The sequence below is a fragment of the Aspergillus thermomutatus genome (assembly GCF_002237265.1).
Source record: "Aspergillus thermomutatus strain HMR AF 39 chromosome Unknown NODE_94, whole genome shotgun sequence".
NCBI lineage: Eukaryota > Fungi > Ascomycota > Eurotiomycetes > Eurotiales > Aspergillaceae > Aspergillus > Aspergillus thermomutatus.
Genome location: NW_020798143.1, coordinates 1 through 18206, shown reverse-complemented (window position 1 = coordinate 18206; position 18206 = coordinate 1). Strand labels below are relative to the sequence as shown.

At 58.1% G+C, this 18206-nt stretch overlaps 8 protein-coding genes across 8 annotated transcripts; 4 read left to right on the top strand and 4 right to left on the bottom strand.

The window, feature by feature from the left end:
* Nucleotides 1–31: 31 nt before the first annotated feature.
* On the bottom strand, nt 32–2191 carry CDV56_102520 (GMC family oxidoreductase; the record flags this gene model as incomplete). Its single annotated transcript, XM_026756139.1, has 7 exons — nt 32–105; nt 170–213; nt 263–729; nt 783–1443; nt 1503–1724; nt 1778–1795; nt 1851–2191. 7 exons carry the CDS (start codon nt 2189–2191, stop codon nt 32–34), a joined length of 1827 nt encoding a protein of 608 aa, XP_026614439.1.
* A 540-nt stretch (nt 2192–2731) lies between these two features.
* CDV56_102308 (aldehyde reductase II) lies at nt 2732–3790 on the top strand (the record flags this gene model as incomplete). Its single annotated transcript, XM_026755927.1, has 1 exon — nt 2732–3790. The coding sequence occupies one exon, from the start codon at nt 2732–2734 to the stop codon at nt 3788–3790; it is 1059 nt and encodes a 352-aa protein (XP_026614438.1).
* Nucleotides 3791–4161: 371 nt separating this feature from the next.
* On the bottom strand, nt 4162–5833 carry CDV56_102025 (MFS transporter; the record flags this gene model as incomplete). The annotated part of the gene is made up of 2 exons (XM_026755644.1): nt 4162–5693; nt 5755–5833. 2 exons carry the CDS (start codon nt 5831–5833, stop codon nt 4162–4164), a joined length of 1611 nt encoding a protein of 536 aa, XP_026614437.1.
* A 345-nt stretch (nt 5834–6178) lies between these two features.
* Nucleotides 6179–7658, top strand: CDV56_101776 (putative glycosyl hydrolase family 88; the record flags this gene model as incomplete). The annotated part of the gene is made up of 4 exons (XM_026755395.1): nt 6179–6337; nt 6390–6568; nt 6632–7508; nt 7560–7658. The coding sequence occupies 4 exons, from the start codon at nt 6179–6181 to the stop codon at nt 7656–7658; spliced, it is 1314 nt and encodes a 437-aa protein (XP_026614436.1).
* Nucleotides 7659–7802: 144 nt separating this feature from the next.
* On the bottom strand, nt 7803–9134 carry CDV56_101575 (SMP-30/gluconolactonase/LRE family protein; the record flags this gene model as incomplete). Its single annotated transcript, XM_026755194.1, has 1 exon — nt 7803–9134. One exon carries the CDS (start codon nt 9132–9134, stop codon nt 7803–7805), a length of 1332 nt encoding a protein of 443 aa, XP_026614435.1.
* Nucleotides 9135–10719: 1585 nt separating this feature from the next.
* On the bottom strand, nt 10720–12063 carry CDV56_101134 (class II DAHP synthetase family protein; the record flags this gene model as incomplete). The annotated part of the gene is made up of 1 exon (XM_026754753.1): nt 10720–12063. The coding sequence occupies one exon, from the start codon at nt 12061–12063 to the stop codon at nt 10720–10722; it is 1344 nt and encodes a 447-aa protein (XP_026614434.1).
* Nucleotides 12064–13148: 1085 nt separating this feature from the next.
* On the top strand, nt 13149–14872 carry CDV56_100699 (AMP-binding enzyme domain protein; the record flags this gene model as incomplete). Its single annotated transcript, XM_026754318.1, has 2 exons — nt 13149–13388; nt 13439–14872. 2 exons carry the CDS (start codon nt 13149–13151, stop codon nt 14870–14872), a joined length of 1674 nt encoding a protein of 557 aa, XP_026614433.1.
* Nucleotides 14873–15907: 1035 nt separating this feature from the next.
* CDV56_100380 (class I SAM-dependent methyltransferase) lies at nt 15908–16945 on the top strand (the record flags this gene model as incomplete). The annotated part of the gene is made up of 2 exons (XM_026753999.1): nt 15908–16763; nt 16818–16945. 2 exons carry the CDS (start codon nt 15908–15910, stop codon nt 16943–16945), a joined length of 984 nt encoding a protein of 327 aa, XP_026614432.1.
* Nucleotides 16946–18206: the final 1261 nt, after the last annotated feature.

Here is an 18206-nt window from a genome sequence, read left to right as displayed (position 1 = left end):
AAAGAAAGGACGATAAATGTAAAACCACCTGTTACAATTCCACCCGTGTAGGTTCATCCGATTCTTCGTTGATGATCTCCTCGGCAATCTTTTCGGCCAGGGCATCTAACACAGCGTTAGTGGACACAGCATATGCTGAAGAAGCACGAGGGACAGATCGGTGACATACAGATCGCACTTTGGATATGACTGGGAGGCAGGAACGGCAAAGCCCTGTCACGACATCAGTATCACAGGCAAGCCCAGATCACAGTATACATACGCAGCATCCACAACCCTCACGCGATTGACGCCAATCACCCGTGCCTTGCCGTCCACCACCGCCGTGCTGTTCACCGCATGAGGATCCCCCATGGCGCACGAAGACCCGGCGTGGTAGAAAGCCAGGCCGTCTTGCTGGATGAACCGCAAGATCTCCGCATCGGTGCGAACCGAATGTTTGCCCGGGTAATACTCGTCGCCGACGCGGACGGGCGCCAGCGCCGGCGCCTCGAAGATCTCGCGCAGACGCTTGAAGGCCGCGATGGCGACTTGCTGGTCGGTGCGAGAGCCCAGCGTGTTGGTGTGGATGACCGGCGGATCGTGGGTGTCGGCGGACCGGATGGTGACGTTGCCCAGCGAGACAGGGGCGACGAGGGCCGCGTTGATGGAGGCGTACTGGTAGCCGTCTTTGGGCTGGCGGCCCATCGGGTCGTTGAAGTTGCCCAGGTACATTGGCGAGACGATGTACTGGATTGGTGATGTGAGCCATGGAGACTGGTCTACAAGACGGCGGTGCTTACCTCCACTTCCGGCCAATCGTCCGGGAACTCTGCCAGGTCCTGGAGGGTTTCCGGAGTAAATGCCACACGGAGATGACCGGGGACCTTTTCGAAAGCACCAAAGTCGCCCGCGTTTGCAGTCAAGGGGCCCTGTCGATGCTGGCGGTACTCCTCGACGTAGAGCCGAAGCATGTCGAACGCATCGTTGGCCCATTTGGTCCACGTCGGGACGTCGACGCGGTACGCCGCGCCAAACCAGACGTGATCGACCAGGTTCTGTCCCACGTACGGACTATCGTGGACGATCGGGATATCGAGGGACTCCAGCGTACTCGCCGGGCCGACACCGGAGACCATTAGCAGTTGAGGGGACTGGAAGGCCCCAGCCGACAGGATAACCTCCTTGTCGACGGCGAGCGTGTGCTCGACGCCCGCCATCTCCACCACCACCCCCGTGGCGGTCTTGCTGTCGTCGAAGAGGATTCGCTTCGCCAATGTCTCTGTATAGACGGTCAGGTTGGGGAGATCCTGGAACTCCCTCAGATATGTGTTTTCGGCGGACGCGCGCTCCTGCGTCTCCGGGATGGTGGTGAGCGCGAAATACTGCGAACCGAGGATTTGACCGCTGTTGAAGTCGCCCGCGTCGTCAATCCCAACGGCCCTCATGGCCCGTTGGATCCAGCTGCAAGGCGTCAGCGATTCTCCATTGCCAGTCGACATCAGGAGAGCGATGAGTATCACCTGGAGATCGGCGACGCCCAGTTGGCGTACGTCACCGTCAGCGGACCGCTGCCGGACGAGAACGCGCCTGGATGATATCCCGGGGTCGCGTTGGGGGCTCGGTGATCTGGATCCGGGGCTGTGAAGTTCGTGCCCTTTTTGAAATACCGCTCGAATTCAGACCATGCGTAGCTTTGGTCCCCGACCTGGTCGGCCCATCGCTGGAATGCGCCGACAGGGGCTCTGGTTATTCCTTAGCAACTGACCAGATTGAAAGCGTATGGGAAGGTCAGTACCTCTGGTAGATCATCGCACTATCCTCAGTCAGCACTGGAAGCTCCAACAAGGTTCATGGTAGCAGTGTCTCACTTGCGTGCACTGGAGCCTCCCATGCATTTCCCACGAGGATAGCCAAAGACTCTTCCTCCCATCCCGGGCTGGGGCTCGACCACGAAGCCCCAATCGTTGGCAGCATTGTTCGCGAAACCAAAGGCTGGAGTGGATGAGATGATGGGTTCCGAGTCCTCATACCAGCCGCCAGCCTCGACGATGGCCACCTGGTATCCCGCCTGGGCCAGTCGTGTCCCTACTGGAATCCCCGCAGTGCCTCCCCCGACGATCACATAGTCAAAGGTGTTGTTTCGTGCGTGGCCGTGAAGAAAGGCGCGCGCCAGGGCAGGCAGCAGTGCAACCGAAAGAGGCCAGAACATTTCTCAACCGAAGAACTGAAATCGAATGGTCCGTATGCAGTCAGTTTATGGCCGTGATATCAATTTATGGACGGATTCAGTGCGTGTCAACCATATGGATCTGGTCCTCTGGATATCAGCTGCGTGTCCACGGCATCCACCTCCTGGTGTCGAGTCCAGCTCCGACGGCATGGTGCCCTGTAGAAGTAAAAAGAAGCACCTCTCCAGTGCGTTCGGAGTTAGCTGACGGGGACTTGCGAATCACGCCGGGGATTTGCCAGAGGTGGCCCTTCTCCGGGGCTAACGAACAATCGGATTTGGACGTCGCCGGAGTACCACCACTAGGACTGTTGCTGGAGTGTATCCTTGCTGGACATGGAATTTCGTATTCCTGGAGTAAATCAGCCGTATGGGCTTTCATCCAGAATGCTACTCAGAGATCACGTACTTATATCAAGCCATGTCTCGTCGACTGGCAGACCAGATCAATTGGAATTCTGAACACTCTACAATCCATCGAGTCGCTTCTTTTCTCATCTGATCCAAAACAGTCAATCAATCATGGGTTCCGTTGCGCCTACCACTGTCCCGGCTGGTGGCCTCGTCTTGGTCACCGGTGTGAATGGCTTCCTGGCCTCTCACCTCGCCCTCAACCTCCTTGAGCGCGGCTACAAGGTTCGAGGCACGGTGCGATCCCAGGAGAAGGCGGATTGGATCACCGAAGCCATCGCGAAACGCTACCCCGACGCCTCCTTCGAGACGGTGGTGGTGCCCAACATCTCCGTCCCGGGGGCCTTTGACGATGCGATCCGCGGCGTCGATGGCATCGCCCATGTGGCCAGCGACCTGTCCTTCGGCAGCGATCCCAACCAGGTCATCACCCCGATGCTGGAGGCCCTCCGCAACATCCTGCACAGCGCCGCCCAGGAACCGAGCGTCAAGCGCTTCGTGTTGACCAGCAGCGCCATTGCTGCGCTGACCCCGCAGCCGGAGAAAGAGATCCACGTCGACGCCAACACCTGGAACGACAGCAGCATCGAGCGGGCGTGGCGGCCGGCGCCGTACGAGCCCGAGCGGTGCTGGGACGTCTACGCCGCCCTCAAGACCTCCACGGAGCGCGAGTTCTGGCAGTTCGCCCAGGAGCACAAGCCCGCCTTCGTCGCCAACGCCGTCCTCCCGGACTTCATCGTGGGCCCGATCGTCCATGCCAAGCAGAATGGCAGCACCGGCCGCTGGGTGAAGGAGTTCTTCGATGACCCCGTCAACTACTACAAGCCCCTGCAGACCTTCATCCCGCGGCACTTTGTCGACGCCACCGACGTGGCCCTGCTGCATATTGCGGGCCTGACGCAGGAGGATGTGCAGAATGAGCGGCTGCTGGCCTTTGCCGGCCCGTTCAACTTCAACAGCTGGCTGAGCGTGTTCCGCAAGATCGATCCTGCGAAACCGTGGCCGGCGGATGATCCGAATCAGGTCCATGATCGGAGTACGGTGGATACTCGGAGGTCCAAGGAGCTCTTGAAGCGGTACTCCAGACCGGACTTTACGTCGTTCTTTGACAGTGTGCGCGAGAATTGTCTCCACAGCGACCCGGAGTGGAAGCGGTCGAACTTTCCCTGACGATGGAATGAGGTGATGTAGCTTATGTAGTTGAATAAACGCTTTCATGTTTATGCTTCTTCGTACGCGTCGCATCCAGAGTAGGGTAGAACTATATCATCACTACGTCTGGAATTTGGTATTGGGCATTTCAACAGTATCATGATAACCGAGTACAAGTCAAGGCCTAGTCCATTACTGAGAGAAACCCTGCCAATCCATCTACCTGTCCTGCTACGAGCCACAAGATAAACGAGTAGAGCGAACAATGAATGCATTTAGTATTTATTCTCCATAGACCCGAAATAGAGTAAAGTATATGATTGTGAATAGACATCTGACTCTTCCCAATCCATCCGACATGCATGGACATCTGTCTCCATACTGCAGTCTTAAGCACTCTGGTCAGCAGCCGCCTTCTTGGCCTTCTTGCGGAAGTGATCCTTGACCAAAAAGGCCAGACTCATCACCAGGCCCAACCCGGCCAAGCCCAGCTCGAAGTAGAACGCACCCCGATACCCCTTCTTCTTGTCGTCGTAGGTGTGGCCCCCATTATTGACCTCCCGCTCCACCGTCCCGGCAAAGCCCAGCCCCAGCGAGATACTGTAGTTCACGATGGTCATGACCACACTGGCGCCGATGCCCTGGTACTTGGGCGGCACGGCGTCGGAGAAGATGATGGTCGCGGCGGGGAAGGACGAGTCCATGCCGACGCAGATGATCAGCACGCTCCAGAAGAAATTGCCCCAGTAGATCTGGTGCGTCGGCATGGTGGCGATGAGGATGGACCCGATCAGGTACGCGACCATGCCGATGACCATGACCCATGCGGCCGAGACGCGGCCGAGCAGCTTGCCCACCGCGAGCGCCGAGCCGAGCCCCGAGGGGATCACGGGGCTGTACCAGGCGGCGAGCAGCAGCGGGCTGACTTTGTTCAGCTCCATGACGAAGACGGCGGCGTAGTACACCCAGATCCCAAAGGTCGCCCAGCCGCAGGCGGTGCAGCCCAGCACGAAGGCAATGTCCGAGTTGAAGGCCGCCAGGGGCAGGATGGGATCCGTAGACCAGTGCAGCTCGACCCAGAAGAAGGCGGCCGCGAACAGGAACCCCAGGATGAGGCACACGTAGACGTACGGTTCCTGCCATCCGACGCCGGCGGCCTGGTTCCAGGCGAAATTGATCAGGACGAGCGCGGCCACGCCGGTAAAGCAGCCCGGAAGGTCCAGGTGGGCAATCTTCTGGCGGAACGTTAGGGTCTGGGACGTCGCGCTCAGCGGCTGCGGGGGGATGGACCAGACGGCGAGCACGGCCAGACCGGCGAGGGCGATGGCGGCGCTCCAGTACGCCCACGGCCACCAGGCCAGCGCAAAGAGGCCGCCCGTGGCGAAGCCGGAGATGGCGCCAAAGGGCGCGCTGCCGCCGAAGAACGCAAAGGCCATGTTCTTGCGCGGGCCGGGGGCGTACGACTGGCCGAGGATGGCGATCGCGTTGGGCAGCGTCACGGCCGGGCCCATGCCCTGGAAGACCCGGGCGAAGATGAAGAGCACCTGCGTGGAGTAGACGGCCAGCCCGCAGACGAGCGTCCACAGCGCGTACCAGCCCATGCCGAGAATGAACATCCGCTTGTGTCCGAAGTCGTCGCCCAGCCGGCCGGCAAGCAGGACGAAAGTGCCGATCGTCAAGCTGTAGCCGGCCACCAGCCACGACAGTTCGTTGCTGTTGGTGATGCCGTACCAGTCGCCAATCACCCGAACGATGTCCATGGTTTGGCCCAGCCCGAGCTGGTTCGTGTACATGGCCGAGCAGATGGTCAGGATGAAGGGAATCTGGCGAGGAAGAGGGAGGGTATCCGCGATGTAGACATGTTCGTCCTTGGTGCCTTTTTCGTCAAGGGTGGGAATCTTTTCGTCATCACGAGGGATGCCTGTTCAGTCGATCGGTTATTCTCTTTCGATACAGCCGAAGACTCGAGACTCGAGACTCACCTTGAGGGAGACCTTTGTCACCTCCCTGAGAAGAGACCGATTGGGTCTCGCTGGAACTCTGGTTCGACTCAGCAGCCATGACGCTTGTCCGTTGGCAATGATGATCAAGAATGAAAGATCAGAAGAAGGATGAATCTATTTCATTTCCTTTTTAAAGGAGAACTGATAGTACACCGACATGTCCAAGACCGGACTTGGAAGCCCGCGGCGTCCGTCCGCCGGGATCGACCACCGAGCTCCGGGGGCCACGACCCTCCAACTCCGGGGTGTCTTTTAGGGGAGGCCCGCCCGGAGTTGGCGATCTTAGGGTACTGGGCTACGGGCTACTGGGCTACTGGGCTACCATAAAGCAACGGCCATCCGTCACTCGCCCTGATTCTCGGTTTTCATATCACCTCCACTCCACTCCAACTCCAGCGACACCATGAAGATTCTCCATCCACTGTCCTGTTTGCTGTCGCTGTCGCTGGTCGTGGCCATCAGGCCTGGCCATCCGAAGCACTCCACCTGGATGCTGGAGAGTGTCATCGCGCGAGGCGAAGGAATCAATCCGGCCGACGGTCTATTGGGAGTCATCCAAAAGGTCAGCGCCTTCTCATGCATGACTTACTACTGATCATTAACATCATGCACAGGGATTGTTCCAACAAGCGCTCAGAGCCGCCATCGCCCAGTCCAGCGACCCGGGAGAGATCGCCAAATGGACGGATTACCACCGTCGCAGCGTGGAGGCCAACATGGAGGACCTGCTCAATGCGACGGCGTCCTCCCGCGACCTGTCCCTGGATCGATTGTGCATCGGCCGTTCGATCATGTTCGTGCCAGCTCTCTCTACTCCTGACACAACTCGCGACTGACGTTAGACCCCTTCCCCCAGGGAGATGAATCTCGATGGCCCCCTCCATCGCAGCGTGCTCAAGGCCCTCCGCAAATCCCTTGACCTGCAATTTCGAAACGACAACTCCGGCTTCTGGTACTTCGTCGACCCCCCGCCCCCCTACCCGCCCTACGGCAATCTCTCGTACAGCGACGGCATGTACGGCTTCGCGCCCTTCGCCACCTTCTACGGCCTGACCTACGGCGACCCGCACGTGAACCTCGACGCCGCCCTGCTGCAGCTGGAGCTTCTCTACAACCAGAGCATCGAGCCATCCACGGGCCTGATCAAGCACGGCTACGATGCCTCGCGGGAGGCGCCCTGGGCCCACCCGATCACCGGCGCCAGTCCCATCGTGTGGGGTCGCAGTCTGGCCTGGTATCTGATCGGCACGGTGGACACCCTGCAGATCATCGCGGACCACCCGGACGCCCTGCAGCAGGACGAGACCGCCCAGCGCATCCTCGACATCTTCCAGCGGCTCGCCCGGGCGACGGTCGATGCAGTCCAGGACTCCGCCCGGAGGACCGGCCGCTATGCCGTCTGGCAGGTGATGGATCGGCCGGGCGAGCCGGGGAACTTCGTCGAAGCCAGTGCCAGCGCCATGGTTGCGTATGTGCTGGCCAAGGGGGCGCGTCTGGGTTACCTGCCCGGCTCGCGATCCGCGGAGATGGCTGTCGCATCCTCGTATCTCCGGGTCCAGGCGCGGTCCCGGGCTCAGGCTGAGGCGCGATATCAGGACGTCGTGGCTGTGGCGCGCGCGCTCTACCAGGATGTGCTGGAGTATTTTGTCGTGCGGCGGCAGGAGGACGACAGCCTGGACTTCCTCGGGACGAGCATCATTGCCAGCTTGCATGAGGAGAAGCCGTATTACGAGGTTTGTTTGTGTCTTTCGAGATTGATGTCTTTGCTAACGCTGTCGCTGCAGTATTATACTCATCGAGCGGTCACGACGAACAGCTTGATTGGGACGAGTGCGTTCGTCCTGGCGTCTCTGGAGATGGAGCAAGCGGCATCTGATAGGTAATACAATGATACAATATGTGGTCTGTATTCCTCAATTGAGATAGTACCATTACTTTGTAGATCCAGGTCATGTCACGATATCAAATGAATTTCTTTCCTATACAGCCACCATCCCTTCATATTTCGACACCAGCAGAGTACACTATCAAACAGCCTTTTGACCCTGCAGATTCCATCTCACGCGTCCTACGCCTCCCTGGCCTACCATCCACACCTCACGGTAGTCGTCCACGTCCGACCAGACAAAGTTGTTGACCGTGAAATTGATCTGCACGCGCGCAATCATATCCCCATACTCGTCCATCACGCTCAGCCCATTGCCGCTGGCCGTCACCACCCATCCATTGCGGGCGACCTTGAGGCCGTCCGGCACCGTGCCGATGGCGTCGTAGTGGATGGGCCGCTTGTTGGCGATGGCGCGGCCGTGGTCGATGAGATCGAACTTGTAGATGGTGCGCTTGCCGGTGGTGTTGAACAGCAGCCCGGCCACGCCGGGGCTGGGCAGATCGAGCGAGATGGGCGCCGACTGGCCCGCGGCCTCGGTGTCGGAGATGTAGACGTGGCGCCGGTCGGGACTCAGGGCGATGCCGTTGGGCGAGCGCATCTCGTCATTCACGACGACGGTGGCCCCCGTGGCGGGATCGAAGCGGTAGGTGGCCGACTTGAGCTGCGGCGGGGTGTCGGCCACCTCCAGCCACCAGGAGTAGTAGGGGACGGTGAACCAGACGAAGCCGGTGACGGGGTCGACGAGGACGTCGTCGCAGTCGGTGAAGGTCAGGCCGTAGTAGTTGTTCAGCAGCGTGGCGGACCGGTTCGTCCAGGGGTCGAGGGTGACGATGCCCGGCCGCTGCTGGTGTTTGTCGCTGCTGCCGGCCACGGAGTAGTAGATCAGGCCGTCGTGGTAGAAGCCGCCGTTGGGCACGTAGATGGGCGGATCGGCCCGGAATTCGTCGGACAGGGTGGGCGGGTCGACGTTCAGGTCGATGACGAACTGCTCCAGCATGGGCGACAGCTCCGAGAAGAAGATCTTGCGCAGGCCCGGCACGAACGTGGGGGCCTCGTGCAGCGCCCACGGATTGACGGAGAAGACAAAGTCCACGCTGGGGTTGTCGCCGAGGAGTTTGCGGCCTCGCTCCTCGTCGAAGACCACAAAGTCGGCGCGTTCCACCTGCTCCCAGGAGGTCACCTTGCTTCCGCCTCGGCCGCGGTGGAACTCGATGTCCGCCAGGTTCGTGGCGTAGGTGCCGTTCGGGGAATCCCGCCAGAAGGGATAGGGAAGGTTGGCCCCGTGTCTGTCGACGCAGACCACGCCCGGTGCGATGCACTGGCGAACGAGGCCGTCTGTCGGTGCGGTGTCAGGGGAATGACGAAAGCTGTCGATCAGAGGATGCTGCTGGCCCGGCTCCTCACGCCGTTGCAGGACAACGACGCCCAGCACGAGAGCGGCATTGAGGGTGAATGCAACAAGGTGCTTCATCTTACAGGTGTGGATTGCTGGACGATGGACTGCCCCTGCCTCATCTTTAGGATGGGGGTATTTAAGTAAACTTCATGTACTGATTCTTTGATGCCGGAGATGGGTGGTCGTTGTTCTTGTTCTCCGGCGCTAGGGCAGGAATCCGTCCCTCGGAGGTCAAGAAGGGTTGCAACTTGCAGATCTATGCATAGTAAGAAGAATGAGGTCTGAGACTGAGAGAGTACAGAGTCGTGCCAGAAGGTTCTGCGCCATGCTAGTTCGCTTGGGTTTACCTGACGACGCAGCCATAGGAATTATGGCAGCGCGTGAAGTAATCAATATCGAACTTCTGTCTTGACTAATCTGCTGAGCTTGTAGGGTTGAGATTTACTACCTACCTGCCTGCCTCCTACTATCTAGAATGCTGAAATAGGTTCCAACATTCCATCTACTTCAATTGCGCATCTAGATGCTCTCCGGATCTTGTAGCCTGGGGTTAAGACTGAATAGATTCTGGCCGCCCTTGAGGTTCTCTCTACCGTTTACTACCTTATAATCTTTACCTTCCTGTCTGTACTCACTCAATTACAACTTTCTGATTGGCTCAAATACTGTGGTCAAGTGTAGTATGTGCTCTCTGGATATAGCCTCATGAGCTGGCCGCTGGGGTCTGGGGTTCTGGACTCCTGATAACTGACTTCTATCTTGGGAATTAGGATAGCTCTAGAATCTAAAATTTAGACCCTTCAAGTCCCATCACTGAGCGGCTATGGAAGATGAGTGGATAACTTAGATATAGCTATGTGCGCCTGTGATAGACAGGTGACAGGTCAACTGTAAGCCTCTTCCATAGTTTTGTGCCCATCAGGGTGATGTATGTAGATTTATACCAGGAATACCTGACTAGGCCACCAGCATCTGATTAGAATAGAATATCTGCTGCTCAGCATACTGCGTTCCTCTGCAGGCCTCGGGTTGCCACTGTCTACGGCTACTATAATCTACGACTCAGGACTATGCTAGGAGGGAGAATATAGCAAGTTAGGCATAGCATTAGATCATATGGCCTGACATCTAGGTAGATAACTTTCACGTTGCTCATTGAGCCAACTCGCCTAAATCTAGAGAGCAATCCAAATTCTCTCGATGTTCGTTTCATCTCTCTTCATAGACGTATTGTCGACAAACAATATGTCGAGTATACAGTCCCAGTAGTAGCCCGACCTGGTAGCTATGAGATGTTCAGTACTATTCAGTATACAGACTACTACCCCTGGACATCAAGACAAGCAGTGACTGATCTTTAGGCATATTGTCCTCCTGAGCATCAGTGTACATCGAAGAGAAGACATGCAATGACGAGGCATCCGACACACAAGTCCGAAAACACAGCCAGTCGAACGAATAAACCGATTCTCCATGTGCAGAACGATCTATTCATTCGCTGAGGCCAAGGAGTATCATAACGGTTATAATGGAAGCTCGGCTTGTAATCAAATCACTCCATTTTGTGGATCATAGATTGCTACAACACTGTATATTTTTTTCTACTGCACTGTTTCAAATCAAAGCAATCGATGCCAAAACAACTGCCAAATCGTAGAACCTACATTGCCTTCGCTGTAGAACGGCGGACATGATCCAGGAAAGACCGAACCACCGTCAAGGCTTGGATGTACGACAATCGCGGATCACACAGACTGCGGTAGTTGGTCGTCAGATCTCGCTCGCAGTAAGTCTCCCAGGCGTCCACACATTCCGTGACGAATTCTCCCGTCTGTTCGAGATGGAGACCGCCCATGAACGACCCATTGGCCCGATGGACCTCGAAGGTGCGGACGACCTCCCGGACGATGGTCTCGACCGAGCGTGTCTTGATCCCCGACGGCGTGACTTTGGTATTGCCGTGGCAGGGATCGCACATCCAGACAGGCGTGTGGCCAGCTTTCCGGACGGCGTGGATGAGCGGCGGCAGCACCGTCTCGACCTGATCGGCGCCCAACCTCGTGATGAGGGTCACTCGACCGTCCTGGGTCTCCTGGCCGTCTTGCGAGCGGCGGATGAGATCCAGCAGGTCCACCAGTTCCTGGGGGCGCATGGCCGGGCCCACTTTGATCCCGATCGGGTTGCGGATCCCCCGGATATACTCCATGTGCGGACCGTTGCGCTGGCGGGTGCGCTCGCCGATCCAGACGAACGTGGCGGACGTGTTGTAGCGGCCGTGGGTGACGGCGCTTTCGTACGGCAGGTGGAGGGCTTCGTGCGAGGTGAAGATGGCCCCCTGTCCGAGCTCATCCAGGATACTCGTGCGGAACAGGTCCTTTCCGGGCGAAGCGACGGGATCGCCCGACGGGGGGGTCGGCAGGGACGGGCAGGCTTTCATCAGGTCCAGCGTCGCGCGGGAGTGGAAATATGCCTGCAGCAATCGGTTGGGGTCGGGCGTGCGCTCGTCCGGATGGAAGCCGTTGACGTTTTCGCCGCGGAAGCTGTAGACCTGGGACCCATCGGCCAGGGTTTCGAAGGGGCAGGATCGCGGTTTGGCATACTGGCCGGCGATTCTTCCCACCGTGACCACGGGCAGGCCCAGGGCGTCGCTGATCAGCCGCGACTGTTCGTGCAGCAGCTGCACCTTCTGCTGCACGATCAGGGGCCTGACATCCTGGAAGCTCTCTGCGCAGTCTCCGCCCTGGAGGATGAAGGCTTCTCCGCGAGCGGCGGCCGCAAAGTGTTGCCGGGCCAGTTCAATCTTGACCGTGCTGACCAGGGGCGGTAAGGAGGCGACGGTGCTCAAGACTTCCTCGAGGGCCCAGGGTTCCTTGTATTCAATCTCCTGCGCAATCGCCTGACGCTTTCGCCAGCTCTGGGGCGTCCAAGTATCCGACGGGCCCAAGTCCACGTCGATTTGGCTAGGGGGGAGCACTTTGCCCTGCGGGAGTTCAAGGCTCAACATCCTCAATATCAATTGCAAAGGAGCGGAAAGACAGACGATGTGTGCTTGACTCGGCTGCTGATGATGTGATAGCAAGGACTTGATCACGGGCTGGTTGGATTGAACGGCTATGCAGCTTTCCAGTTCAATCCTGATTCACAACAAGAGCTCGCAGTGGGATTAAGAGGCATGGAATTCTACGATCCTACGTCCAGTCCCCGGCGCCTTCGCATGTGTCTCCGTATCTCCTGGCAATCCAGCTTGGACTGAACGATAGCCACCTACCCTCCATTCCTCTTTTTGCCGGTGCTCCCCTCCATCACAGCCCTCGACTCACGCGGCGTCGTCCGATCAAACCTCTTCTTCACGGAGTTCGCAGTCGCCCGTCGGTTTTACGTGCAGTCGCCAACCGTTCCACCTTCCTCATCCGTGTTTCCCTTGCTGGGAATCGAATCCTTCAGGCACAACTAGCCCTATCAACTCAAGGGGCCTTGGGAGATGAAGAATACTTAGCGGCTGGGCCGACGGATAGACACGGTCAGACACAGCGCCATCTCCGACGCTGGCTCCCTTCACAGGTCTGCATGATAGTTCTGCACCGGAGCTTGGCTTGCTCAACATGATAACGGAGCCATTGGATGCCAGCTATCGAACGAAACGACAGCACGTTGGAGATGGTGGCCACCAGAAAGAAGAGCAGAAGTACCGGAGTTGAGTCTACTGCAAGTCTTATCAAGATAATGATCGCCATGCGTCGAATGGCATGGAAGGGGGACAGAAGCCTATCAGGACGTCACCAACTCCGATGTTTGTGGTTCCATCCGCCTCTTCAGTTGGCGGCCGTTGCGACGATAGGAATGTGAACACTGTGGACGGGCCCATCCGTCTCTTTCCCATCCCATGGCGGATATCCAGAGTGGAGATGGTCCGGTTGTTGTCAAACAGACCCGTATTTAAACGCTTCCGTTCATCGCCTCGTACTCCGAGTAAACACTGGAAGAACAGGAGTCACAACGACGAACCCACAGACTTCAACGGCTGTTACGAATCTACTATTGCTCAGGTACTCTACCTACGCGTTTCATCTGCTCGCTTCGGCATTGACCATGATCTTTGAATCCAAGTACCCTCTCCCCTCGGTGCCCAAGACCGATGTATTCAACTACATCTTCCACCAGGGCCGACGACCGTATCCATGGAGTCGAGTGCTCTATCGCGTCGATCAGACGGGTGAAACCCTGACGCTGGCCGAGCTCGAGGAGAAAAGCCGACGCTTCGCCGATGTTCTTCGCTCCGAGTACGATATTATGCCCAAGGATGTCGTCGGTATTCTCGCCAAGGACAAAGTATGTCTGGCTCCTTTCTGCGTGTAGATAGCGGCTAAACCTTGCCTCAGATCCAATATCCAATCGCGTATTTTGGCGCTTTGGCCGCCGGAGCGACGGTGGCGCTCATCCCCGTGCAACAAGAGATGTCCGAAACGGACATTGCGACTCGACTCGTCCAGTCGCGGGTGAAGCTGCTCATCACCGACAGCGACCTGCTGCTCCTGGCCGAGGTGTCCGGGAACCTGGCGGGAGCTGTTCGCCTGATCACGCTCGACGACAGCCCTAACCAACTGTGGGCCTCCCTGGAGCGTCTTCTTCCACGCGGCCGCCCGGACGCGGACCTCTTCCGGCTGGAATCCGAGGCCAGCGCCGAGGATCACGATGCCTTTCTGAACCGCACGAGCGGGTCCACGGGGAACGTCAAGTCCGTGTTGACCAGCCACGCCCATTTCATCGCCACCATGGAAGGCACCGTGGGCACGATCCCGGACAACACCGACCCGGAGCACGACGTGTGGCTCTCCCCCCTGTCGCTGGGGTTCTTCATCAACGCCAAGCTCCACATGGGTCTCAACATCCTGCTGGGCATTCCCGTGGTGCTCATGAACGGGCCCCTCGACGAGACGACCGTCGACGTGATCGGCCGGCACAAGGTCAGCTTCCTCTTCATCACGCCCCCCATCGCGGCGCGCCTGGCGCGGGCGGACCTGACAGCGTCCGGGGTCGACGTCCGCAGCGTCAAGTGGCTTCTCACGGCGGGCGCCCCCATGCACGAGAACCTGCGGCAGACGGTGTCCCACCAGTTCGGGGGCGTGCACCTGGACCTCGAATGGGGCACCTCCGAGACCATGCTCATCGCGATCCAGCGGGACGCGGATTCCCGCCGCAGCGGCTACAGCGGCACGCTGGTGAACGGCATGCAGGCAAAGGTCATCAGCACGGTCACCGGGCAGGAACTGGGGGCGGGCGAGGCGGGCGAGATCCTGGTGCGCAACCGGCTGTGTCGCTTCAAGGGCTACCAGGACAACGAGGTGGCCAACCGCGACTTCGACGCCGAGGGCTGGTTCCACACGGGCGACTACGGGTACCTCGACGAGAACTGCAACGTCTTCATCATGGACCGCATCAAGGAGCTGCTGAAGGTCGGGGGCGGGTACGGGACGCACATCTCCGCGGCGGAGCTGGAGGCCGTGGTCTTTGAGCATCCTGCCGTGGCCAGCGCGGTGGTCGTGGGCATCCGCAACGACTTCACCCAGCTGGATGAGCCGACCGCGTTTGTGATCCTCAAGCCCGAGTACCATCAGAATCCCGCGCTCGCCCAGCAGGTGGAGCGGGACATCCTACACTTTGCCAACCAGAAACTCACCGGGCTGCGGAAGCTGACGGGGGGGGTCCGGTGCCTCTCTCACTTTCCCACCACGGGATTCAAGATCAATCGCCGGCAGCTCAAGCAGATGGCCAGTGGCCTGTTGCCTTCTGTGCCTTATGTGCAGTCGGTTTGACACTCTCAACAGCACTTGCTTTGTTTACTCCTTTGTTGACAGCAACATGACTAGATGAATGTATACATTATAGGAATATCACTTCATTCTCTATAGATCTCATCCGTATTGCCTCTCTGATAGAGCAGAAACTGCCTGAACAGCACATATGTCTCCATCGCCTTGGTCTGAAGTACATAGTTCTCGTAGCATCTTACCACGGAGAGTGTCATAACTAAATTACTTGGATCCTAAGTCCCTTCCTAAAAAACATCACATACTGGCATGTACCTCACGTAGTCCACCATCATAGCCCGGGTGAGGGTTCTCGCTAATGATCTACAACTGAAGCTTCTCCGGGATCAACTGCAGGATCAACTGCAGCTTCGACAACGCAATGAACCCATCGAAACGACGTGAAGATTCTTTCTCAGGCTGTAGTCCTCAGGATCCGGACCGCGCCAATGCCATAGTGTCCTGGACCCCGCCTGGGTACCACGGACTCGCGCCAACGACTAGCTGCATACGAAGGATCTCGATGCATGATGATCCCTGCGACGCCATCGCAGGCCGTCTCATTTGGTCTACGGAGAATGGACGAGATAATCGCTAGTGCTGACATCGGGGATTTCCGCCTGCGTCGACCATGAGTTGGCTGTGCGTACGACCTCTTTCTCCGAGGGCGTCGTCCGGAGTTTTACGGACTACGCTGGTGTTGGATCTGGTGCTGGTGCTGGTGCTGGTGCTGATAACGAGATCGTCACTGCGATCCTTCGCTGATGCTGGAAATGCATGGCATTTGTGGAGCGTGCCGATCTCCATTCTGTTGCTTTCTATCTTAGTCCCCTCATGGATCCCAAAAGATACATTCGGAAATGACCTCGGAACGCAGAATGCTTCACAAGTCCGTATCCGTTGCGGAGCAAGATGACCGGCTGTATGATGGCACGAAAAAGAGAAAGAGAGCAACGTATATAACCAGATCAGGCATCATGGCGAGCACTGACAGACAGACAGACAGACAGACAGACAGAATAAGATCGCCTAATCGACGACATGGAGGCTCCTATTAAACCCACCGCGGCGCACCTCCCGGCTCCTACCCAGGTCCAAGACGAGTTCAGTGGGACTGAAGGAGTCTACCTTCTCCCCCATCACCACGAGGAGATCAAGCGCTTGCAACGCCAACACTTCTTCATCAAGGCCGCCACTGACGACAAGCTGACCCCTATCGAGCTGCCCGCAGGGGCCAGAGTGCTCGACTCTGGCTGCGCAGACGGTAAGTGTCGCCCGCAACCCCTGCCTGTTCTTGAAGAATCATTGGTGCACGCCCGCGAAGAAAATCCTACTAACGCGAGCGGACGGGCAGGGACATGGCTAGCGGATCTGGCTGGCACGGACAGGCCCGATCTGCAGCTCTACGGAGTGGACCTGGGCAAGGCGCTGTTCCGGCCGGACGCCCGACTGACCCTGCGCGAGCATGACGTGCGCCATCCCTTCCCCGACTCGTGGGGCTGGAAGAACAGTTTCGACCTGGTGCACCAGCGGCTGTTGGTCTGGGGCATCGGAGCGGACGAGTGGCCGCGGGTGCTCGCCAATCTGGCCGACGTGGTGAAGCCCGGGGGGGTGCTGCAGCTGGTGGAGGCGGAATGGGTCCTGAGCTCGTATTCGGACGAGCAGGTGCAGCAGAAGAAGCTGGCCCAGGTGCAGGAGTGGTCGACCCGCTCGTCCGGCATGGACGTCCACATCTGGAAGAAGTTCCCCGACCTCCTGCTGCCCCTGGGCTTCGAGGACATGAAGGTGGAAACGTTCGATCTGGGCTACGGAGCGACCTCGAAGAGGCCCGAGGACCGCATCTGGACGGCCGAGCTCCTCCCCCAGTCCTTCCGCCATCTGGCTCGGAAGATCCCTGGTATGCTCCCCCAATAATCATCCCATCCCACTGACTGATCGTCTCGTACTCCAGCCGAGGGCATTCCCGGCGTGGCCCGCACCCCCGACGAGTATCTCGCGTGGTTGGACGAGCTGGTTGTGGAGATGAAACAGATAGGCTACACGCCCAAAGTCCGGTGGCTTACGGCGCGCAAGATCTAGGTTAAGTTCCTCAAACGGACCGAACCGTTGCAGTGCCATGTTTAAATCCTAGGGAACTTGAGTTTGACGGTGGATCAAGTCGTTGTCGTCATCTGGTCATTATTCTCGTCATTCTCGTCCTTCCCTCTGTCGATGAAGGGTCCCCATGTGATAAAATTAGATTACGCATCTGTTATAAGCACTAACGAGTCCAAGGTAGAGTGCAGAATACAGACAGGGTCCCTCATTGGAGATTCTTCCGCCTCGCACGTAATAACTCCACATGTTAATATACCGTCCGCCTCTTACGGGCTCGCCGTGTTGTTATCTGCTCAGACGAAGATCAGCCGTGATGCCCAGGAATAATGTGATAGAGATAGTGAGATAGTGGCTACTGGCTAGGGTTACATTGCTCGTAGTCATCCATAAACTAGACTAGCCGCGCCTTACCACACACGGGATGGCGCTGGGATTCTCCTCAGTCTCACCTTTCCTCAGTCCTGTCCTTCTTACCAATGCCTTGTCTTGCTTTGAGCCAGGGCTGCTGGCTACAGACATAGAAGGATCGAGAAGACAGCTATGTCGGTTCCTCTAGCTTGCTCCCTGTCACACTCACACTCACACTCACACTCACACTCACGCGTCTGTAAGCGATGCCAGCCACTTAAACCGGGCCTCTCCACGTTTGTTGGTTATCTGACATCTCCTGTCTCCTGCGCACGTCGACATGCCGGCATCTGAGCCATCCACCGAGGCTCACCAGTGCGACTCCTGCTTCAAAACCTACCAGCGACGTTTGTCTCCGCCGTTGTCTTGTCTTTGTCTGTATCTGAGCTGATATCTAGGCCCGAGGGATTCCAGGTGACCTCCTCCTGCGCCATCGACGACGGTGTCTGCGTTCGACCAAACCCACGATGCGCCGCAAAGCGTGCAATGCCTGCGTCCAGGCCAAGACCAAATGCTGCTACACGCAGCCGACCTGCTCGCGATGTGCCAAACGCGGCATCCCTTGCGAATACGCGACGGCCAACCCCGCCGCCACCGTTTCCTCCGCCTATTCCGCCTCTTCGTCCTCGTCCCTCTCGGCCAAAGACAAAGACCCTCCCAGACCCGACGAAACCCGCGCGAGCACGGCCGACTTCCCGTCGCTGTGGAGCCGTCGGAGCACGCTGAGCGGTCCCGGTGCCGACGGCTTGGACTCGTGGAGCAGCTCCCAGGACTTCCTCTGGACCCTGGATTCGATCGAGCTCCCGTCCTTGCCCTCCTCGTCGACCAGCGTACT